The sequence below is a fragment of the Taudactylus pleione genome, unplaced genomic scaffold, assembly GCF_031769625.1.
Source record: "Taudactylus pleione unplaced genomic scaffold, aTauple2 ptg000436l, whole genome shotgun sequence".
Classification (NCBI taxonomy): Eukaryota; Metazoa; Chordata; class Amphibia; order Anura; family Myobatrachidae; genus Taudactylus; species Taudactylus pleione.
The window spans coordinates 10,504,147-10,529,389 of NW_028284838.1; the positions used below are offsets into that span (position 1 = coordinate 10,504,147).

At 45.6% G+C, this 25,243-nt stretch overlaps 1 protein-coding gene across 1 annotated transcript in view; it reads left to right on the forward strand.

The window, feature by feature from the left end:
• The window catches only part of MINDY4B (MINDY family member 4B), a 71,301-nt gene extending 59,598 nt beyond the window's left edge, over positions 1–11,703 (forward strand). The window contains exons 9-13 of the mRNA XM_088447655.1: positions 1,152–1,222; positions 1,736–1,808; positions 2,645–2,815; positions 3,196–3,376; positions 10,299–11,703. Of these exons, the coding sequence (XP_088303781.1) occupies positions 1,152–1,222; positions 1,736–1,808; positions 2,645–2,815; positions 3,196–3,376; positions 10,299–10,441 (639 nt within the window). The 3' untranslated portion in view covers positions 10,442–11,703. The remainder of the gene's footprint in view (positions 1–1,151; positions 1,223–1,735; positions 1,809–2,644; positions 2,816–3,195; positions 3,377–10,298) is intronic.
• Positions 11,704–25,243: the final 13,540 nt, after the last annotated feature.

Sequence of the window (25,243 nt, forward strand, 5' to 3'; positions counted from 1 at the left end):
AATCAGTGCAGCTTGACAGGAGTTCTGGAAAGTCTATATCAGATAGTGAAGTATTGGGACATGTAAGTATCAGTAAGTACAGCAGGCTTCTAGAAAGAATAAAATATTTTGGTTAGGATTAAAGTGGATTTGCTCAGGATATCCCCTTTTATATTTATACATAAGCGTTACAATACTGTCTATTTCCCTTTTCTTCTAATGACCATTAGACCACATAAAACAAAAAAGTAATGGTTCCTAGCAAGAAGTCTGGAGCAGCAGTGCCACCTGCAGGCAGCACTGATCATTGATTTGTTGATCTATACCAGGTATGGGGAACCTCCTGCCCCGGGGGCCACATAAGGCCCGCAGAATCATTTGGTCTGGCCCTCTGAGCTTTCTTCTGCTAGCCTCTTCTGGCTAGCAGGGTGCCTAGAATGGCACACTGCAGCCAGAATCTATACAGCAGTGCCGCATGGAGTGTCCTTAGGACGGTTCAGACGGTCACACCACTGCCCTTACAGCTCCACGGGAGCATCCTCTGTATGCTTTGGGCATTGCTGTGATCACCGCTGATTGTGGCCCCGCCCTTGTGTGCCTTCACACAGAGGGGTCGTGGCCTGCACTGGGCCCGCGAATAATGTTATATATATCAAAATGGCCCTCGGCAGAAAAAAGATTCCCCACCCCTGATCTATACTAATATAATAAAAACTTTGTCGGTTTGCTCCAAGTTGGCACAAAAACTACTAGATCGATTTTCATGCATCATTTTGTAGAAGAATCTCCTAGAAATAACCTGCACTTTGTTTCATCTTCATCCGTTAAGTTAAAGCTGAGCAATAACAAGAACTACATTTATTGACATTACCAATACAAGAGATAGATGTGGCACCGTGCCCACGGCTGGTAAGGGGTGGGGAGAGAGGTGCTTTGGGCCTGCGGTCCTTGGAATAGAATAGGCTACATACATTGGTGTGAGTGGTGAGTGAAGGCGCTGCTGCCACCACTGTGTATAGCGCTGCTAGTCATGTGGGTCACTCCCGCGACAGGGCCCTTAATACAACTAGAACACCTCACATTTCATCGTGGGCAAAGCTTCGGGCAACAACTAGTAATGTATATACCTTATATACTACGGACTCTTATTTATTCCATTATCTCTTTCCTAGTTCAAAGATGAGGGGAGTCATGGAGTGATATTATTTCTGTACAGTCTGCTCTTCTCCAGAACAATTGTAAGGTGAGACTGTTTTCATTCAAAGATTTGTCCCTGATTATACAGATTATATCTATTGCTTGTTATATGCATTATTCCCATAATAGATATTTTGATCAGAATATAGGCAGTGCACAGTCCCTCCATATCCTTTCATTATTCATTTATTTATTATCCAGCCTGGATGTCAATTAATATGTGTCAGTTTCTCATTCACTATCATCCATTTCTTAAGTTCTTCAACCACGAGGTCAATGGTGGACAATTTCCAATTTCTTGTGATTATCTACTAAGATGAATACGAATAATGTCTAATCAGATGTATTATTTTGAGGAATAATTTAATTCCCAGGGGTTCTTGCTAAAGTTAATATTTAAATGAGAGAAAATCATCTTGTGGATCCTTGACCATAATATATAACACAGCTCCAGCTATTTTGTTATTGGCGAGCAGTGGGATTGTAGAGGCAGCTATTATAATAGGGGTGAGAGGGTCTACATTATCTGGTGTTACATTAAATCTTTCTCTTTATCCAGGATTCAGCAAGACCTGGACTATACGACAACTCATCTCTTGCATTTTTGTCTGGGCAATTATGCCGTAAGACAGGTGAGTATGTAAACGGATGCACAGCTTTTCCACCATGTTTTACTGGAAGAACTGCACTGCAACTATAAGAAAACATTCCGCCGGCTGCTGCTGCTAGCCCCCCGGCGCTAAGCCCCGCCCCGTCGTTAAGCACCGCGATCCGCGGACCCCCCTTAATAGCACTTACTTGCAGTCATCGGTGCTCTGGTGATGTCTTCCATGCCTCCGGTCAGCTGATATCCCATACTGCACTGGGGCCGGGTCACCTGATGACCGGGCCGCAGTGCACCATGGGAGACCAGCTGACCGGAGGGGAGTCATCACTGGAGCCCCAACCACCGGTCCCTGGAGTCAGGTAAGTGAATTTTTTTTTTTTACTTTTTTTTTTTTTTTCTTGCAGGTTACCAGTTGGCGGTCTGTTTAGACCACACAGCTGATCACTGGGACCGACTCCGGGCCCTGCTCTGCCTTTTAGTGCAGAGTAGAAGCCCGGTAACTGGGAGTTGGTTAATACCGTGACTAGTGTGCGGAGGGGATTCGCAGGGACAGAGCTTTATCGCAAGCTCTGTCCCTGCAAGGGATTTGTAGTAAATCCTTGTGATATTGCCTGAATTCGCAATGCAAATTCAGTCGATAATATCACACTACCATCTGCATTCAATATGCGGATTGTAGTAAATAGAACCCATAATCTTGTATATTTGATACCAGTTACTAGTAATACATTCATTGAGGTCACATGTTTCTCGGGATGCAAATCAGGTTAGGTTTTCATTAGAAAAGTCAGTGCTATGTTTAAAACTGTATTTTCCACTGAAAAACTGGTTGTTCTATAAGTATAACTGCTTTACTTGCAGGCAGTGTTGAACCTGATGCTAACTGGTAGAGCAAGTCCACAGGTGTTTAACGGGGACCAATTACTGGATGACCAGAAACTGGAGCAGAAGCATCATGGAGTCCTGATGCGCAGTGATGTGGGTTACTTACATTGGAGCAGGGAGGAAATGGAACAGGACAAACTTCCCCAGGTGTGTGAGTCACTGTTTGCTGCATGTACCGGGCACACTAAGCAGGATCAGACGATGACTACATACACAATCAAATGGATGCATTTTCTAACCAGATTTACCAACTGCCCCGGCAAATATATAAATGATCCTGACGGCCTATTAACTGGGTTTGGCAATCGTTTTGGTTCCATACACACTACAATTTGTGACAAATTAGATGTAAAATTACCTAACTGTCCAGTGGAATTGCAGAATGTAAGGGCAAACTTGCCACTTTTGGTCAACATAGATGGGATGTCTATAGCTTGCTGAAATCTATGTCATACTGACTCATCATTTATATTGGTCTAGGTGCTTACACTACAATGACATATATAACCATTTTGTTGTGTCTGCAGGTGGGAAGCATGCTAAAAACACCCAAGTTTCCTATCTGGCTGTGCAATATTAATGGGACCTGCAGTGTTCTTTTTAGCACAAACACATCTCTCTTATGTGATTGGAAAATGGAACATATATTTGATCTATACTTCTACAATGGGCAGTTTACCCAAAGCAAAACAGCGCATCTGACAATCGGTAGGTATTGATCATATAGTCACACACTGATAGAATAAATTCATGTATTTCTTGTAAAACAGTAAAGTCTAAGAAATCTAAAATAAACTGAACTTGGGCAATTATTTTTATGAGATCCTTATCACTAGCTTTTCCTGAAAACACGCACAGACACTCGTGTGTGCTTTCTGTAAGGATCCTCATGGAACTGATTAATAACAGGCGGGTGCTGTGAAAATTGCACATGAATATCTGCACACAGTGGGTCTCATTCAGAGGTACCAGCAAATGCTTTAGAAAGGTGTCCTTGGGAAAGTATGTTGTGCTGGGGAGGGTGGGTATTTAAAATGCATTTAGAGTTGGGAGGGAACATATCCTACTCAATTACATTGCAGTGTAAAATAAAGCTGCCCAGTATTGGTTTGTACCCTTTAGCTGTTCCTAACTACTGGGGCACTATACTGACTTGTCAGGATTTGTGATCATTGTTAGCTACACTTATCTTGCAGTGACTGTAAGATGAAATGCCTGACTGGACCATAGTAAGGTACCTTTGTGCCATGTGTCAGCCCCCATCATCTGCCAAACCTCAGAACATGTGCCATCATGACGTCACAAAGAGGTGGCCATGAGCAGCCAGGTAGCTGGGTACATTTTAAGGAAGCGCAGCCAAACGCCTCTCTTGGCTGCAGGGTTCTGTTCCAGGCTCACGCTTTTGGCCATGGGGCAAGTCCCTGATTTTAGGCATGGAGACATATGGTAAGCACAATAACAGGCTTAATGGGCTGATTCAGAGTTCCACATAAGTCAGCTATGCGGAAAGGCCTTGTGATGTTTTGCACTGTGCATGTGTCGTTGTCAAGCATACTTAACAGTTTGCATGCATGTCAGCCACACATGCGGTTGAGTGGGTTTAACTGTGCGTTTGCACATAGGATATGTGTTCCAGTGGAATGTTGTGATAATCAAGGATGCTGAAAGGGGGTGGCGAGTGGGTACTAATTAGGGGTGAGCGGGTTCGGGTCCGATCCGAGTCAGGCTCGACTTTTCCCGCCTGACTCGGATCTGAAATCGAGGCAAAACGTCATCTTCCCGCCTTCCGAGTCTCGCGGGTTTTGGATCCTATATAAGGTACACACGTCGGCGCCATTTTCTCACTCGGCTGTGGACAGTGAAGAGGGAGGGTGGGAGTTAGGGCTGTGTAGTGTAGTGTAGTGTAGTGCTGCTGTTGTCCACTACTTCAAAGTCCATAGGGGCTGGCTGTGTTGTGCTGTGCTGCTGTTGTTAATAGGGGCTGTGTCCACTACTTCAAAGTCCATAGGGGCTGGCTGGACTGTGTTGTGCAGTCAGTTCTCCATAGGGGCTGTGTCCACTCCAAAGTCCTGTGCAGTGTCCCAGTCCTAAAGGAGTGCTGTAGTGTTGTCCAGGGGGTGCTCTGTCCATCAGGGTTGCTCCCCCCAAGTGCTAAAAAAATAATATATTTTCTGTGTTTGTGAATTGTGTGCGCAGTAGCCGCACGTGCATCAACAAAGTAGTGCCAAGCGTGCGCCTGTGTCATAAGTAAAGGGCCGGCTGGCTTGACCGTTAAGGGTGCTGTAACCCCCGAAAGTACACTCCAGTCCAAACCAAAAAAAATATTATTTTCTGTGTTTGTGAATTGTGTGCGCAGTAGTCGCACGTGCATCAACAAAGTAGTGCCAAGCGTGCGCCTGTGTCATAAGTAAAGGGCCGGCTGGCTTGACCGTTAAGGGTGCTGTAACCCCCGAAAGTACACTCCAGTCCAAACCAAAAAAAAATTATTTTCTGTGTTTGTGAATTGTGTGCGCAGTAGCCGCACGTGCATCAACAAAGTAGTGCCAAGCGTGCGCCTGTGTCATAAGTAAAGGGCCGGCTGGCTTGACCGTTAAGGGTGCTGTAACCCCCGAAAGTACACTCCAGTCCAAACCAAAAAAAATATTATTTTCTGTGTTTGTGAATTGTGTGCGCAGTAGTCGCACGTGCATCAACAAAGTAGTGCCAAGCGTGCGCCTGTGTCATAAGTAAAGGGCCGGCTGGCTTGACCGTTAAGGGTGCTGTAACCCCCGAAAGTACACTCCAGTCCAAACCAAAAAAAATATTATTTTCTGTGTTTGTGAATTGTGTGCGCAGTAGCCGCACGTGCATCAACAAAGTAGTGCCAAACGTGCGCCTGTGTCATAAGTAAAGGGCCGGCTGGCTTGACCGTTAAGGGTGCTGTAACCCCCGAAAGTACACTCCAGTCCAAACCCCAAAAAAAATTATTTTCTGTGTTTGTGAATTGTGTGCGCAGTAGCCGCACGTGCATCAACAAAGTAGTGCCAAGCGTGCGCCTGTGTCATAAGTAAAGGGCCGGCTGGCTTGACCGTTAAGGGTGCTGTAACCCCCGAAAGTACACTCCAGTCCAAACCTAAAAAAAAATTATTTTCTGTGTTTGTGAATTGTGTGCGCAGTAGCCGCACGTGCATCAACAAAGTAGTGCCAAGCGTGCGCCTGTGTCATAAGTAAAGGGCCGGCTGGCTTGACCGTTAAAGGGTGCTGTAACCCCCGAAAGTACACTCCAGTCCAAACCAAAAAAAAATTATTTTCTGTGTTTGTGAATTGTGTGCGCAGTAGCCGCACGTGCATCAACAAAGTAGTGCCAAGCGTGCGCCTGTGTCATAAGTAAAGGGCCGGCTGGCTTGACCGTTAAAGGGTGCTGTAACCCCCAAAGTACACTCCAGTCCAAACCAAAAAAAAATTATTTTCTGTGTTTGTGAATTGTGTGCGCAGTAGCCGCACGTGCATCAACAAAGTAGTGCCAAGAGTGCGCCTGTGTCATAAGTAAAGGGCCGGCTGGCTTGACCGTTAAAGGGTGCTGTAACCCACAAAGTACACTCCAGTCCAAACCAAAAAAAAAATTATTTTCTGTGTTTAGCCGCACGTATATATCAAATCGATATAACATAAATGGAGGACCAAACTTTCTCCGATAAAAATAAAATAGAGAAAGATCAAGAACCACTTCCTCCTAGTGCTGAAGCTGCTGCCACTAGTCATGACATAGACGATAACATGCCATCAACGTCGTCTGCCAAGGCCGATGCCCAATGTCATAGTAGAGGGCACATACAATCCCAAATGGCAAAGTTCAGGAAAATGACCTTGAAAAAGACATTTAAATCAGCTGAAGAGAAACGTAAACTTGCCAATATGCCATTTACGACACGGAGTGGCAAGGAACGGCTAAGGTCGATCCCTAGTATGTTCATGACTAGTGGTTCAGCTTCACATGACGATGGAAGCACTCCTCCCACTAAAAAAATCAAAAGAGTTAAGCTGGCAAAAGCACAGCGAAGAACTGTGCTTTCTAAGAAGATATCACAAATCCCCAAGGAGAGTCCAAGTGTGGTGGTGGTTGCGATGCCTGACCTTCCCAGCACTGGACGGGAAGAGGTGGCTCTTTCCACCATTTGCACGCCCCCTGCAAGTGCTGAAAGGAGCACCCACAGTCCACTTGCTGATATGCAAATTGAAGATGTCACTGTTGAAGTACAACAGGATGAGGATACTGGTGTAGCTGGCGCTGAGGAGGAAGTTGGCGAGGAGGATTCTGATGGTGATGTGGTTTGTTTAAATCAGGCTCCGGGGGAGACAGTTGTTGTCCGTGGGATGAAAAAGCCCATCACGGTCATGCCTGGGCAGAAGACCAAACATTCCACCTCTTTGGTCTGGCAATATTTCTATCCAAATCCGGACAACAACTGTCTTGCCATATGTACCATATGTAAAGGTGAAATAAGTAGGGGTAGGGACGTCAACCACCTAGGAACATCCTCCCTTATACGGCACCTGCAGCGCGTTCATAAAAAGTTACTGTCAAGTTCAGAAACTTTGGCTCAGACCGTAAGCAGTCCAGGGACACCTAAATCCCGTTGTCCTGTTGTATCCAAGCGCCTGCAAACCACACCGTCAACTCCCTCCTCGTCAATTTCCTCCTTAGTCAGGATCGGAAGTAGTCCTGCAGGCCATATCACTGGCATGACTGACTCTCCTATCCGGGATTCCTCCGGAGGATCCTGCATTGCTACGCCTACTGCTGCCGCTGCTGCTGTTGCTGCTGCTGCTGGGAGTCGTTCATCATCCCAGAGAGGAAGTAGGAACACCACTACTTTTACTAAACAATTGACCCTCCAACAGTCCTTAGCGAGGAGGATGAAGTACGACAGCAGTCATCCTGAAGCAAAACGTATAACTGAGGCCTTGACTGCTATGTTGGTGTTAGACGTGCGTCCGGTATCCGCCATTAGTGCAGTGGGATTTAGACAATTGATGGAGGTAGTGTGTCCCCGGTTCCAAATCCCGTCTAGATTCCACTTCACTAGGCAGGCGATACCGAGACTGTACAGAAACGTCAGAAAAAGTGTCCTCAGTGTCCTGAAAAATGCCGTTGTACACAATGTCCACTTAACCACGGACATGTGGACAAGTGGAACAGGGCAGACTAAGGACTATATGACTGTGACAGCCCACTGGGTAGATGTATCACCTTACGCAGCAACAGCAGCAGCGTCACCAGTAGCAGCATCTCAGAAACGCCAGCTCGTTACAAGGCAGGCTACGCTGTGTATCACCGGTTTCAGTAAGAGGCACACCGCCGACAACCTCTTAGAGAAACTGAGGGAAATCATCGCCCAGTGGCTTACCCCACTTAGACTCTCCTGGGGATTTGTGATATCTGACAACGCCACCAATATTGTGCGGGCATTACATCTGGGCAAATTCCAGCACGTCCCATGTTTTGCTCACACAATAAACTTGGTGGTGCAGAATTTTCTGAAAAGCGACAGGGGCGTGCAGGAGACGCTTTGGGTGGCCCGAAAAATTTCTGGCCACTTTCGCCATTCAGCGACTGCGTGCCGAAGACTGGAGCGCCAGCAAACACTCTTGAACCTGCCCCGCCATCACCTGAAGCAAGAGGTTGTGACGCGGTGGAACTCAACCCTCTATATGCTTCAGAGGATGGAGGAGCAGCAAAAGGCCATACAAGCCTATACATCCACCTATGACATAGGCAAAGGAGGGGGTATGCACCTGACTCAAGCGCAGTGGAGAATGATTTCCGTGTTGTGCAAGGTTCTTCAGCCCTTCGAACTTGCCACACGTGAAGTCAGTTCAGACACTGCCAGCTTGAGTCAGGTCATTCCCCTCATCAGGCTTTTGCAGAAGCAGCTGGAGAAAGTGAAGGAGGAGCTAAGACGGAGCGATTCCGCTCGGCATGTGGGACTTGTGGATGAAGCCCTTCATTCGCTTTGCCAGGATTCCAGGGTGGTCAATCTGTTGAAATCAGACCACTACATTTTGGCCACCGTGCTCGATCCTAGGTTTAAAGCCTATGTGGTGTCTCTCTTTCCGGCCGACACAAGCCTGCAGAGGTGCAAAGACCTGCTGGTGAACACACTGTCAGCTGAAGCGGAACGTGACACGTCAACGGCTCCTTCTTCATTTTCTCCCGCAACTGGGGCTGCCAGGAAAAAACTTAGGTATCCTAAGCAACCCGCTGGCGGTGATGCAGGGCAGGCAGGACCAAGTTTGGACATCTGGTCCGGACTGAAGGACCTGGCAACAATTTCTGACATGTCTACTGTCACTGCATATGATACTGTCACCATTGACAGAATGGTGGAGGATTACATCGGTGACAGCATCCAAGTAGGCATGTCAGACAGTCCATACCTGTACTGGCAGGAAAAAGAGGCAATTTGGAGGCCCCTGTACAAACTGGCTCTATTTTACCTGAGTTGCCCCCCCTCCAGTGTGTACTCCGAAAGAGTGTTTAGTGCAGCCGGGAACCTTGTCAGCGAAAGGCGTAGGAGGTTGCTTCCACAGAATGTGGAGAAGATGATGTTCATCAAAATGAATTATCAGCTCTTCCAGGGAGACCAGCCTCCAGAACGTACAGAGGGACCTGTGGTGGTGGATTCAAGTGGGGACGAGTTAATACTTTGTGAGGATGAGGATGTACACACTGAAGAGGGTGAGGAATCGGTGGATGAGGAGGATGAGGATGACATCTTGCCTCCGTAGAGCCAGTTTGTGCAGGGACACATTAATTGCCAGCTTGTTTTGTGGGGGCCCAAACGAACCAATCATTTCAGCCACAGTTGTGTGGCAGACCCTGGCGCTGAAATGATTGATTTGTTAAAGTGTGCATGTCCTGTTTATACAACATAAGGGTGGGTGGGAGGGCCCAAGGACAATTCCATCTTGCACCTCTTTTTTTCTTTGCATTATGTACAGTTTGGGGCCTAGTTTTTCTAACTGCCATCCTGTCTGCCACTGCAGTGTCACTCCTAGATGGGTCACGTGTTTGTGCCGCCCACTCGTGTCGCTTAGCATAGTCATCCAGCTACCTCGGTGCAACCTTTTGGACATAAAAACACTATTGTGAGGTGTGAGGTGTTCAGAATAGACTGGAAATGAGTGGAAATTAAGGTTATTGAGGTTAATAATAGCATAGGAGCAGAAAAACCTACAAATTCTGTGATTTTAGCTGTTTTTATGCTTTTTTTCAAAAAAATACAGATCCAAAACACAAAACCCAGAACCCAAAACACGGAAGGGTGGTTTTGGCAAAACCAATCCAGATCCAAAACACGAAGAAAGATCCAGATCCAAAACCAAAACACAAAACACGAAAAGTGGCCGGTGCACACCCCTAGTACTAATTGCCCGGACTTGGTTGAGGGCCCTGGCGAACGTCTGCTGCCCATCCTCCCTTACTGTCTATTGTAAATTACACCCAATATATTAAGTTTGCTTTTGTTACAGAACTTAACGAGAGCGTCATCTTACTATGTTCTTTGATTTCACTATTCTGCTGTAATTTACCAACAATCGTGCATTGTAGTTTTATTTATTACTAATTAATAGGTGTCTTATCTTTCAGATACTCACTCCCATCACTGGGAAGGACACTACAGAATAGATGAGGGTGATCGTGAAAAGAGATTCCCCTCTCTGGAGATGACTATCAGAACTAAATGGGAAGGAGCAGCGATTAACTGGAATGGGGCTGTACCGTTTTTTTAAAGATAGCATGGATTTCAAGAGAACCAAAATATATCACTTACCTCTGTGATACAATTAACATGATTAAGCTGCTGAATTCTTTTGTTATTAGCATTTTGTATCCTAATATAAAATAGCTTATCCGCTAGTGGTAGCGTGCTTGTATCCTAACACTTTTGACTTTGTTTAGGCCTGTGGCTTTCCAGTTATGGTGGAGCTACAACTTCTTAAATGCCCCACCAGCCAAAGGTTGGGTATTGGCACAACCAATGGAAATCAATAATTATCATCTGAAATGTGACTTCACTTAAGACTGACAAGGCACCCACAAATTGTAGAGCAAAAATACCTGGAGAGCCACAAGTTCTGTGCCTAACGACTGCAGAGCCTTCACTTGCCCACCATAACCATTGTGAGTCACATCGCTGATTTACACAACTAGGCTGCAACCCATACTTGCCTGCCCTCCAGGAATGGCCGGGAGGCTCCAAAAAAATCTGGTGGCCCTCTCGGCCACCTGGAATGGTGGACAAGTCTCCCGGGGGCTAAGGTAACCCGGCCGCCTACTTCCACAGTGAAGTGGGCGGCAAATGCGGCCGATGACGTGATTCTCGAATCGCATAATCATGGCTCCGTCCCCAGTCCACAATGCCGGCAATCTCTGCATTGCATAGCAGGGGCCACAATGACACAATTGCATCATCACGCCTCAGACCCGCCGCCCCCATGCCCACCAAGCTTTGCCTCCCACAGTGCAGATCTGGCCCAGCCAAAAGTTCAGCAACTATGCTGCAACCCTCAAAACCCGTCTAAAATCCAGGTTGGGGCGTCCAAACGGGATTTATTGCACATTTCTGAGCAAAAATGTTGGAGCCGGCGGCTGTTCGCACCCTAACGGAGCAACAATTGAATCTCTCTGTTGGGCGCCTGGCACTACCAGCCACCGACGAAAACAATTGAATCGCCACCATAGTATCTATTTTTTTCCCCCTAAGTATTTAATAGCTTTGTGAGGATTTAATAACTAAATATACAGTATGGTTCTTATATATTTTTTTCTGAAGATATTCAACTTCAGAATATTTGTATATTACTGTTTGTATACAGAGAATCGAGCCCCCACTTAGTAAATTTACTACGTTCATTTTGCAATCTTTTTTTGTACTTGATAAGACTATTACCTGTGGTAATAGTCTAGGATACTATAACTATGGTTGTATTACACATATTTCGTAAGCACCACAATACTCATATTTGAACCAAATATAATAACTGTACCTGTTTATCCAACATATATAAAAAATAAATGAATACTTTATTTTACTTTAGACAACAATTTTATTTTCATAGACTGTATTCCTATACAGCCAAAGACCAGTGAGAGAGAGCACTGGGATATTTATTGTGTATAACGATTTACCGATCTTAAAACACGTATTTGTCTCTTATGGTTTCATCTGCAGTTCCACTAATAGACTGAAATACAAATTGTTACTGTATGTAGGAAAGTCGTTATAGCCAGATCTTATTGCTCTAAAAGAAAATATTCTTGTTTTTTTTTTTCTCCAGGTAGAGTCATGATAACAGCTGAAATCAACATCCCATTAACATCTAAATTATAATAAAGTATTTAATCAGGTTTAATTTTTCTGACACAAAACCTTTAAATGAATTCACAATTATCATGTTTATAATGCAAATATTGTACATATGGAGCATTATAATTTCTTATTGCAACCAATAGTATATGTATTTAAAGTCAAGGAGGAGAACACTGTAGAGAACACATTGAAAAGCCGGGATGCATGTAAAATGAAACAAAAATAGATCAGACACAAGTTCAAAGGGACGGGAGTGTGTGGTCTTTATGATCTATGAATGAAGGTCACCTTCTCCTGCCGGCGGCGACACGGTCCCCAGTCACTGCTGCAGTGAAGATCTGTAGTGTGAATAGGGTGATGGAGAAATGAGAGGCCTTACAAGTGCCAAAAGCAAATTTATAATAACATTAAAGACTGAATGCAGTTCTAAACATATAATGATGCATAAATAGGATTAACCCTTATCTTCCCTGTATCCGTCCGGCTCCTGCAGTGGGTAATGGGACTGACGTCATGACGTCAGTCCCATAATGCTGAGCGCACCAGCCCGGGCGGACTGGAGGGCGGGAGCGGCATCGCGGACAGGAGCAGCGTGGAATCAGGAAAGTATATTTTTATATATATTTATTTTTAAACCTATCTGCACAACGGGGGAGGGGTTGGCTGCTACTACTGGGGGGGACATCTACTGGGGGTGCCATTGGGAGGACCTCTACTGGGGGGGGGGCTACTCTACTGGGGACTACTACTTTGGGGGGGACTACAACTGGGGGCATTCTAAAATGGGCCTAGTATTACTAGAGGCACTGCACTCGGGGTACCACTACAGGGACCACTGGATAGGGGGGGGGGTCACTACTGGGAGCCTGCATCAGGGGGACCACTACTGGGGGCACTGCATGGGAGGGGGGGACACTACTGCTGGGGGCACTATATAAGGGGCTTACTGCTAGGGGCTCTGCGGGGACCACTACAGGGGGCACTAGATAGGGGGGATCACTACAGGGTGCCTGCATAAGGGGACCACTGCTGGGAAAACTGCATGGGGGGGAATACTGCTGGGGGCACTATATAAAAGGGCACTGCATAAGGGGATACCGCTACTGGGCGCACTGCATTGTGGGGACTGCTACTGGGGGCACTGCATAAGGGGGAACACTACGTGGGGCACTGCATTTGTGGGGGCCACTACTGGGGGTACTGAGTAAGGGGAACTAATTGGGGGCTGTATAAGAGGGACCACTACTGGGGATACTGTATAAGGGGCACGACTATGGGCCTGCATGAGAGGGACCACAACTGCATACTGGGGGTACTGTATAAGGGGTACTACTGGGGTTAAGGTGCATATGGATAGGAATGTTCAGTTTGAAAATAAAGGGGTGTGTCATGTTGACACGCCCCATTTTTAAGTGACCACGCCCAATTTTTTTGACGCTCCCTTTTCAAATTTGCCCTGGGCTCCAAATACCCTAGTTACGCCACTGCAGATAGCACTAAGACATTTAAATAGAAGTTGCATTACAATTTGTATACAGGTTGAGTCTCCCATATCCAAATATTCCAAAATACTGAATATTCCGAAATACAGAATTTTTTTGGCATGACTGAGATAATTAAATCTTTGATTGTTGATGGTTCAATGTACACAAACTTTGTCTAAGGCACAAATTATTAAAAATAATGTATAAAATGACCTACAGGCTCTGTGTATAGGATGTATATGAAACATTAATGAATTTCATTTCTGTACACAAACTTTGTTTGAGCCACAAAATTATTGACAATATTGTATACAATTATCTGCAGGGTGTATGTATAAGGTGTATATAACACATAAATGCATTCTGTATGTATATTTGGGTCCCATTCCCAAGATATTTCATTATTAAATGCAAATATTCCAAAATACGGAATATTCCGTTATCCAAAATACCCCTGGTCCCAAGCATTTTGGATATGGGAGACTCAACCTGTATTGAAAAAATTCAAAAATATATAAAATTTATACAATAAATACTTTTGTTATGGTAAGAACCTGTCTCTAAAATATACCACATTGTAATGTAATATACAGTCTATACATATAGAGGAGGTAATTCACCTGCAGACGGCTCTGCTGACATGTTAGCAGCTGCGATAGCTGAGATAGCTGTAATATGGTAATGCAGCAGGATGCGTCACGCCCCCTTCATGCATTACTGATCTGAGCTGCGTCAGATCATCTGCGATCCCTTCGGCTGGCTGAGTGACCATGGGGTCAAGCAAGTCGGCCGCCGCAGATGAGTAAAAGAGGCCAGGAAATCTCTGTCAGCCGACGTAGATCCTGGCCTCTCCACTCCCCCCCCCAATGGTGGAAACATGACTCAATCACTGACAGTCTGCTGCCGGACTGTGTGTGGGATTGCAGACCCGTACTGCACATGCACAGTATGGATTAGGCACATGCGCAGATTCCAGATAATCAGGAATCTGCGTGATCCCTGTCACTGTGTCCGCAGCTGAATCACCACCTGAAATCGCTCTGCAGGCCAACATTGAAGACCATGTCTAGCAGGGCTGCCATCAGGGGGGGAATACTGAGACTGGAATCCCATTCCCGGACAGAAGGGGGCCCACTCGCAGTGGCACTGTGTGGCTGCGATCAATCTCCCCTGCTGTTTGTAATCTCTGTATGCTAAACTTTGCCTGGATCAAAGATTGTGGATTGATTTTATCTGTCCACAGTCTGAATGAACAGAGTGCTAAGTTGCCAGGCACTCTGCTAAGACCCCCCGGGCGGCTGCTGCAAGATGAGACAGTGAGTGAAAAGCTAATACTGCACAATGTTTAATGTCAAAGTTTATCATGCAAACACAGAGGGCTGACTAACTCTGTATTTCACGTATGCAGCTGTTGGAAAAGTGATATAACACAGCACTTTGGAAGAGATGAGAGTGTAACAGTGTATGTATGAAGGGTATGGATATGGAATGCCGGCAGTTGGGATCCCGGCAGTCAGAATCCCGACGCCGGGATCCAGATAGGGTTAACATACGATATGCTGGCCCCCGCCACATAGCGCTGCATGGGATCATCAGCCACATTGCCTGATCTTTCTGCATGTTCAAAAGATCAGGCTATGTGGAAGCCCCACGGGAGTGCACAATGCACAATATAGTGCATACACACGGAACAATATTGACAATTGGTCATTCCGATGCGTCGGATCGTTAGCAATATTGTTCTGTGTGTAGGGGCCTTAACCTACCCCTCCCACATCCTTAACCTAACCCTCCCCACTTAGTGCCTAACCCTTCCCCTAGTGCCTAACCCTAAACCCACACCCTAAATCTAACCCTCCCCTGACCCCCAATACTAACCTTTGAGATGCCGGCGGTTGGGATTCTGGAGCCAGGATCCCGACGGTGTTGGGATTCCACCATTGGTATTTTGACAATCAGCATCGCGCACGTCGGGATGCCGACTACATCCCTGTATGAAGCCAGCCCCTCTGCCCCAAAACCTGTGTAATTTACTAGTGTCCCATTTTTATGGGATTGTGTGACAGTGTGTGGGTCTGACTAAGTTGAAACCTATGCAAAATCAAACTACACAACCATGCCAAATTTGGTGGAGCTAGGTACACAACTCTGGCTGTGCATAAAGGACAAACAGACAGACAGACAGACACACACTTTCTCGCTTATCATACAGAGATACTATTATATATATAGATATAGATACTATTTCCTAATGAATTCATATACTAAATTATCTTGAATATTGGTGTATTCACAAAATGACTGTCTCCATTGTGTGTTTGTGATAAATCCATTGTATATACAATTGAGATTGTTGGATTCTTCTGGGCTATTTGCCTGAACTACAATTGAAAAGGAAATGTAAGCAAAAGAAAGAAATAATCTGGAAAATGTTTTTTTACTAGGAAACAAAATATAGACTGCCCACCAGCTTTTCTCTTGCAGGCCCCTCTGTCCACCAGTCTTTCTCTACATGCCCCCTGCCCACCAGCTTTTCTCTTAATGACCCTCTGCTTACCAGCTTTTCTCTTCTCTCACACATGCTACCCTCAGCCCACCAGCTTTTCTCTCTCATGCCCTTCTACCCACATGCTTTTCCTTATCTTTCACATACTCCCTCCTCATTGGTTTTTCTCACACATGCTTAATTTGTATATTAGCTTTTTCTTTAAATACCCCTTTCATCAGCTTTTCTTTCACATGCCACATTGCCCACTAGCTTTTTCCTCACCTGACACAAGTTGGATAATGAGGGAAGCTATAATACAGCAACAAAAAAAGACCAAACATATAAGCATACTTGCTGATATCCTGGTTGCATGGGACTAGCAGATGCATAGTGGGGAGCATAGTGCCATGATCACATCATCATGGCTATGATGAAGCAATTTGGCACAAATCACATCATCAAACCACCCATGACCATCCATTTCACTCAGGAGTCATGGCATCAGTGGTGGGTGGCCTACTTTTCTGGACATCTAGGTCAAACACCTGAGATTTTGCAGTCTCCTGGACAAACCGGGAGAGAAAAGCAAGTATGAACAAATAGTGAAAAGGGCAACATGTCAATTATATTTCTAATTTTGCCTATTTACATCTTCTGATGCCCAGAAATGAAAAATACATTAATTCAAATATGCTATCAACTGAAAAATGCTAAAAAATAAATAAAAATGAGTATAATTCTCAAAAAAGTAATTATTGGCCAATCCAGTATAGCAATGCAAAAATGTTGTAGTCCGTTTGTTCTATCTGTTGTCCATAAAATAACTAGGAAATTTGCAGGGTTTCTTTGTGTGCACTCACCTGAGCAGGTGAAAATATAGAGGAAATCTTTATTTTAAAGTAAAAATGTTGGGATACAGGGCCTGATTCAGATCTGCACGCAAATGCCATTGCAGCTGCGATCTATCACGGATCGCAATAGCGAAAATATGCTGCAAAGCTGACCTGTGATATATAACCATTGGAAGTTATTACCCAAAATGGCTCCACCAACCCTGCATTATATCCAACGCTCCGATTATGTTGACTGTTTTCGGTTTGTTTTCTTCTTTCTGTAATACTAAACCCCTGTGCTTAGTTTCTAAAGTTGGAAAGCGACTTTGTGTCTTGATGGAGAAAAATGCTATATAAATAAAATTATTATTATTATTACATGTCAATGTAACATCCACATGAGTGCCAGGACCCAAGGTTTCCCAGCAGAACATTGTCCAGAGCATCACACTGCCTCTGCCAGCTCGCCTTCTCCCCATAGTGCATTCTGGTGCCATCTCCTGCCCATGTAAATAATGCTCACACACCTTCATGAGATCAAGCAACCTTCCATTGCTCCATGGCCCAGATTCTCACATGTCCATTGCAGGCTTTTTATGTGGTGGATATGGGTCAGCATGGGCACTCTGATCGGTCTGCGGCTATGCACCCCATAGCAACTTGTGCTACAGTAGCTGGTCTATGGGATAGGACCAGGCGGGCTAGTCTTCGCTCCCCACACACATCAATGAGTTTGACCCTATCTCAAGTTCACCAGTTGTTCTTCCTTGGACTTTTGGTAGGTACTAAGCACTGCATACCGGGAACACACATAGGACCTGCCGTTTTAGAGATGCTCTGACCCAGTCATCAGCCATCACAATTTGGCCCTTGTCAAAGTTGCTTAGATACTTACACTTGCCCATTTTTATGGCTTCCAACACGACAACTACAAGAACTGAGTAATCACTTGCTGCCTATTACCGCCCTCCCTCTCCCCCTTTGACAGCTGCCATTGTATTCACTTCACCTGTCAGTGGTTTTAATGTTATGGCTGATGGGTATATATTTATTATGAGATGTTGAACTTTCTTATGTTATTATTATGAGATAAATAGGTTTGATACAGAAAGTTTGTTTTTTAACACTCTCACTCTTACAGCCTATACTATACCCAGTATTTTCCAAACCTGGCCTTTAGAGACCCCTAACAGTGCATGCTTTACTGATCTCTTCAGTATCACAACTGAAATAATTAGCACCACCTGTAGATTTTTTCAAATGCTAGAGCCAATGTACTAACTAGGAGATATGGAAAACATGCACTGTTATGCTGGCCACTGCCTATCAGATGAAACTCACCATCAGACAGGCCTGAGTCGGAAGCCGTGCCTGTGTCTGCGTCTTTTGCTGGGCGCACGTCTGCGACTTTATGCAAATGCCGCTACAAAATTCTTCCGTGGTGTACATTACATCCACGTGTCCAAATGTGCAAAGACTGAGACACCCACTGTCAGCATCCCATATTCAATGCACCCCTCCTCTGAGCAGCGGGCCAAACCAATATCCGCATCCTTGTGCTGGCAAGCGGGTCCCTCCTCCTCCTCATGCATGAGCACAAGAGAGCAAAGGCTCAGCCATTGTAGGGCTTGCAGGAGAGGGGAGGCAGATGTAGTATGTTTGGAGAGGAAGATGAGCCGAGCAGCAGCATTGAGGACAGATTGGAGTAGAGAGAGGTGGGAGTCAGGGAGGCCAGATAGGAGGAGGTTACAGTAGTCCAGAAAGGGTCTGATCCTGGAAATATTTTTGAAATGGAAATGGCAGGACTGCAAGAGGTGATGAATGTGTGCTTTGAAGGAGAGAGAAGAGTCAAGGATAACTCCGAAACAGCGCACTTGGGGGCTAGAGTAGATGGTTGTGCTGTCAATAGATAATGAAATTGTGAGAGGTGAGCTTATGCAGGAGGGTGGGAAGATGATCAGCTCAGTCTTAGACATGTTAAGTTTAAGAAAGCGCAAGAATAGCAGAGAAACAGTTGGAGATATGAGTGAGGGTAGAAGGGGAGAAGTCAGAGGAGGAAAGGTAGATCTGAGTGTCATCAGCATAGAGATGGTATTGGAGGACATAAGAGCTAATAAGCTTAGCTAAAGAGGAGGTATACTGGGCGAATAGGAGAGGACCAAGAATAGAACCTTGGGGGACACCTACTGTTTGTGGAAATGGGGGGGAAGTGTAGTCATAGGAGGAGACAGAGTAGGAACATTGTAGCGGTTAGACCGAGAAGTAATCACCAGAAATTACATTTCATGAACTTTATATGTATAAAGCAACTGTATTCTATTGTATAATGTGTTCAGTGTGCAAAATCCAAAATGGTCCTGTGACATGTATCAAAATGGATGGCAGGAACTATGCCATAGTGATGATCCAAGTCTATACTACAAAGGGTCTGATGGGTAAAATGAGGTTTATGACCGCTGAGCCCTTTGAGCCAGACCAGGATGGTGGCAGATAACCATCTAGGCCTGATTCGTCACGGATTGCAATTGCAACAGCGTACACAGATCGGCCAATGGTGCGTACTGCGCATGTGTATGCATCGCAGTACGCGTGTGTGAGTTAGCATTGCGATAGCCCTGTGATCATTTACTCTGATGCAAAGCTATCGCAGAGTGAGTGACGGGAGGTCATGGTTTGGAGGTGGTGACGGGGGAGTGGTCGGAGAAACACAGGCGTGACTGTCCGTTTGAACGCCGCAGCAATCTCCTATGCCTGTGGGGGGGAGCGATCACACTGATCGTGCCACCCTGGCTTTGCGCCGGGCTGAGGGGCTCACAGCGCCCTCCTCCAAATGTCTATGAGGGAGACAGGCTGACCACACACAGCCAATCAGCAAGCTGCTCTGACGGAGATGCCCGCTGATTGGCTGGCGGCTCCTTCAATGACTGGGCACATGTGTGCCCCGGTCATTCGCGTGGAGTAAAGCTATGTGAAAATACATAGCTATGCTCAGTCTGGCTTGGAATCGGGAGCACCCATTTTTTGTTTTAACCCCATGGATGCCTACTTGGAGAAGAGGATGTGAACTACGTATAGATGTGAGTATGTGTTTTTTTTATAGGTACCCCTAAGGATTACTTTGGATAATAGGTGAGTATATGTGAGTGTGCATGTATGTTAGAATAAAATTTTACTTTCACGGTGTATGTTGTGTTTTTTTTGTATTGCTTTGGTTGTGGAACTACAAGTACCAGTGGCCCCTTAATGCCCGCATGCTGGTATTTGTGATTCTCCAAATACCAGCATACGGGGGAGGCTTGCTGGTATGTGTAGTTCCACAACTAAAGACAATATTTAACCATTGATTTTACACTACACACTAACACTATCAACCTGGCACCCACCGCCCTAGGACTAAGCCTAGGACGGGGGTGCCCTGGAGAGGGAGACCCCTTTATTGGAGGGGTCTCCAACTCCCCAGGGATCCCTGGCCTGGGCTCACTAGAGGTCAGGGCTGATGCTGCGGCTGGGGGGCCCGGTGAAAGGGCTTCCCTGGCTGTGGCATCAGTCCCCCACTAGAAAGGGTCTGGAGCTGGTTTTAAATATACCGGGGACCTCACGCCATTTTTTTTCTCCGTATATTTAAAACCAAGTCTGGCCCTGCTGCCTGGTGCTGGTTCTTAAATTACGGTGAAACCCTATTCATTTTGTTCCCCATAATGTTAGGAACCAGGACTGGCTGGCAACTCCGGGGCTGTTTATGCTTTAGGGGGGGGGACCCTATGTAATTTTCTTTAAATAAAAACACTTTATATTAGGTATACAGGCAGAAACATACACAAATCACACTGATCTGTGTATGTTTCTGCCAAACTTGCAGCTCAGGAGGTGGCCTATTTGATACTTCTATTTCACAGTGAGTTTGCTACAATCTCAAATGAGATTGGAAACTTGATTGAAACTCAAAGCTTAGTAAATTTACCCCATATGCCTGTTGTTCAATCCTTTGCAGAAGTCTGTGCAAGACTAGATTGGTCCATACCATCTGGGCCTGATGCAGATCCGGACACTAATGCCATTGCAGCTGTGATCTCTCATGGTTTGCGATAGTGAAATTATGCTAATGTCTCCAAAGCTTACCCAAGCATAGGGAAGCCCACTGATGCCTTTTCATATCCGTCTGACAACGTGCAACAGCGTGAACATAAGGAACACTGATGCAGATCTGGCAGCCAAGCAACTTCTGAGTAAGTCTGACTTGTCTCAAACACTGCGGCTCTCCTAAAACGCTGAGAGCTCTCATGCAGTGAGGGAGATCGCAATGGCTAATTTATGCATGCCCGTGCAGCGGGATTTAAACGGTCCCAACACGCCTGCATTTACCTAGCCACTCCCCATTACCTCCCCCAAACTCTGATCTGTCACTTTGCGAGTGAATCCTCTGTGTGAAAAAATTGCAGTGCGTGTGCAGTGTGGCTTACATACATACGCAATGGCTAACAATCACTCAATCTGCATAAACATCGGCATTTGCGTCCGCATTTGAATCAGGCCCTCTAATACCCCTTTTACACCAAAATCCCGGGTCCGACCCTGGAATTTGAACACTGGTCAATACCGGGTCGAACTCGGCTTCAGACCCCGTTTATACTGCAACTTGACCCGGGTTATTCCCGGGTTTGCCCCATTCACACTGAACCCAGGTAATCCCTGCTTTTCTCTATAGAAGTCATTAAAAATGGTCTGTTTTAAGGTCTGACAAAGATGGTCACAAAAGGCAACAAAAGAGAGGGGTGGGGACTGATTACAGCATTGCTACAGGATGCTGTTCTGGCTGTGGCAGGCTGTGTATCAGCCTGCGTTTGTGGCTGCTGGTCAGGCTGTGGTGCAGGCTGCAGTTCTGGCTATGGCAGGCTGTGTGCCTGCCTGCTTTTGTGGCTGCTGGTCAGGCTGCTGTGGTGCAGGAGGTTAGGCAGGCAAGCGATGGCTTCATGTGCATCTCTCTGCAGGGCACTGACAAATTACATCATCTGCCAGTGCCCCAGAAGCTCCAATCAGCATCTTTCAGAGCTAGCCGGGTCAAATAAGCAGGGTAGCACCCGTTCACACTGCTGCATGACACGGGAACAACCCGTGTTCAACCCTGCTCTCAACCTGAGTAAGATTCCCAGGTAAATCAACCCGGGAAATTTTTCTGGGAGCCGTTCACACAGAGCATCGACCCGAGTCGACCCGGCAATAACCCGGGTTATTCGGTTGGTGTAAAAGGGGTATTAGTGAGCTCCACATGGCAGTACTTCTATATTTCTTATAAGTGAGTTGTTCTGTTTTTATTCCTTTTCATTTCTTGAAATTATTTTGCATATTATTCTCTGTCTGCTTGCTGCAATCATTTTTGTATTTGATGCATTAAAGTAAATTTGTACTCAGATTAAAATCCTTAATCTTAGCGTGTTTTCTGGCATTCTTTCCATTTACTGTACCTATATCCTTGTAGGATTAAGTTCTATGCTACATATACATGTGACATTATTGTTTGAAAATTACTCATTGTGTGAAAGTAGAATTGAAAGGGCTACTTCTAATAATCCCTTGATGGTGGAAGTTGAATCGCATTATTCACCGTAAATGCTGACGTGACCATTAACCACAACCAGCGGTTTCAGATTAAGGTATCTGGAGACCAACTGATCATGACAGTAGGAGGACAATCTGGAGAGGACGTAGACCTAAGAAGTGAAGGATTTGCAGGGATAGAGGGTCAGGCCAGAATCAAGTAGACCTAGGAGGTGAAAGATTTGCAGGGAGAGAGTCCACAGCGTCAAAAGCAGCTATGAGGTCAATGAGAAAGAACAGAGAATAGTGGCCCTTGGATTTGGCAGCAAGGAAGTCATTGCTGACTTTTGTGAGGGCAGTTTTAGTGGAGTGGAGAGGACAGAAGCCAGATTGAAATGGTTCAAGCAGGGAGTGGGAGAAAAGAAGGCCGTTGTAGACAATCTGCTCAAGGAGGTTGGAGGCAAAAGGGAGGTGAGAGATCGGTCGGTAGTAGGAGAGAGTTAGGAAAAGGTGTTTGTTTGTTTTTTAAGAATGGGGGAGACAAAGGCATAGTTGAATGCAGAGGGAGCAGTGCCTGATGATAGGGAGTGATTGAAGAGGTGGGCAAATGGGAACAGAAAAAAAGGACAGAAGTAGTGGAGGTGGAAGAGTATAGGATCAAAGGGGAAGGTGGAAGAGGGGGGACCGTATGTGAGCCATGACTACATCTCTACACTACCCTGCCCTCGCTGTCTCTCTCCCCCCTGGGTGCCATAAAACTTTTTCAGCTCCTCTTCCTTAACAGACTCCCCTATAACCCCCGCCCCCTTTTTTCCACTTAGCCTACAGGGTTCCTGCGAATGGAAACTTGGTTCCCCATTGGTTGACAGCGGCCATTTCTTTGTAGCTTGGTATGGGGGCAGCCATTTTTTATTAGCCTCTGCAACTCAGATCTCTCTAGCAGTGTATTTGGGCAGCCGCCCATCAGAGCTGAAGAATCATCTGCCTGACAGTACTCCCACAGCAAAGTGGCCATGGAATACTAACATTGTACCGGCCCGGGGGGCAGATGGCACCCTGCCCCCCGGCCAAGTCCGCCACTGTGTATATATCTGTTTTTTTATATTAGTTTCATAATGGGGGTAAGGTGCAGTCAGGGAGATTGCTAGACTAGTCAGGGAAATGATGCTATTTCAGGGAATCTCACTGACAATCAGAGAGAGTTAGCAAGTATAAAATGAAGTGAAGGGCCAACGGTACCAGAAAACTCTGGACGGCTTGGCGGTGGCGACAGGAGCGTATTAAGGACTCTCCGGGCTGCACGGTGCCGTTCCAGGCACTTTGCAAGCCAAAAGCTTTAGCCACTGTGGAGCAATGGTGCCACCTCCTATGCCATGCGCCCTGGGCATCAGAACAGCTCACCTACCCCTAGTTACAACCCTGGCTGCACAGTGTGGACAAGATACAGATATAGCAAATGTCAGAGGCATCTTGGCATCTCAAATAGGGTCTGAGGGAAAAGTAGTCTTGGGGATGTTAGTACAGGTAAAATGAGAAGTCAAGTGGAGACCGGGAGTATCACGTCAGAAAACTGTCATAGTGTTCCAGAGTAAGAAAAACTTATCTGGGAGCACTGTCAGAAATCAGCGCCCTTGGTAGGGATCAGCATTACTTGCCTTGCCACCACAAACTTTTGACGTATGTCTCATGCAGTGGATATGCAATAGTATGCAAATGTCGCCGATGCCAGGATATGTATTGAGAGGCCCACAGTTGCCATTGCAATCCAAGCATCTACGTACAAATATGCAGCCGCCGTCGCAGATCATTTGATAATCGTCTATCTGAGTAGCCCTCTGGTCGCACAGAATGGCCGTTTGACCTGACACGTCAGAAGCACTTTCTCTGCGTACGAGATCGCAAAATCCAGGCTATGATGTGTCCCGGAAACGGCTGGCACACGCCTGAATTTTAAGCTTCATCTCCGCCATTATCTTCCTTGAAAGGCCCCTGTCAATCACTTTTTGAAAGAAAAGGTCGCTGCGAGCGACTACGGTAATGTACCTTAAAGCATGTGCAGTGCAGACAATACTTGCTTAACTGAGTGAACATCAGAATAGTGTACATCTCTGGATCAGGCCCAGAGTCATCTCCTTCTAACAAAGAATCTGTACTGGAACATTTTGGATTGTCTTATCGATTGTCGCTGATTATCAGCATATCACAGGCTTTGTCCTTATGTTTATGGAAATAAATTTGAATACTTTTTATTGGTTCATTACTGGAAGATTTTGTTTTATTTGGATTAGTGCTGTACACCACAGGACCATCACATTGGCAGAAGAAATCCTAGCATCCTATATCCACTAGACTTCATCTCTATGGTGAGTAAATACACCTTTATCTTAATGTGAATACTTTACAGTGTACACTAGGGGCCTGAGTCTGAGGTGCAAATACAACTCCGGATGCCTACTGTGAACGTAATGCTAATGTGGCTTTACGTATGTATTCTGAGTTGTACATATCTATATCCACCCCACTCTGTTATCTGCGAGATGAGCTGTCTTATCACCTGCGCTCACACTTGCCAAGAGGCTGCCATCTCAATTTGGCATCCTCTTGGCACATGCACAACTCTGTCTACATGCCACACTCCCAGTAGTAGTAGTACCTACTGATTGGCCATTGCGCCGTTATTTTACCTATTGGTCACTGTACCATACTATCGTATTGATGTTTAAAACCAGGCATTATTTTTCTATCTTGGACGTGATTACATATATTAATCACCGGACCATTCGTCTAGGATTCATCAATATCAATAACCCATATCCAGATATACGGGTGGAAACTTACACCACCATTTATATCTGAGATTATCTTGCAATATTTCACTTTGC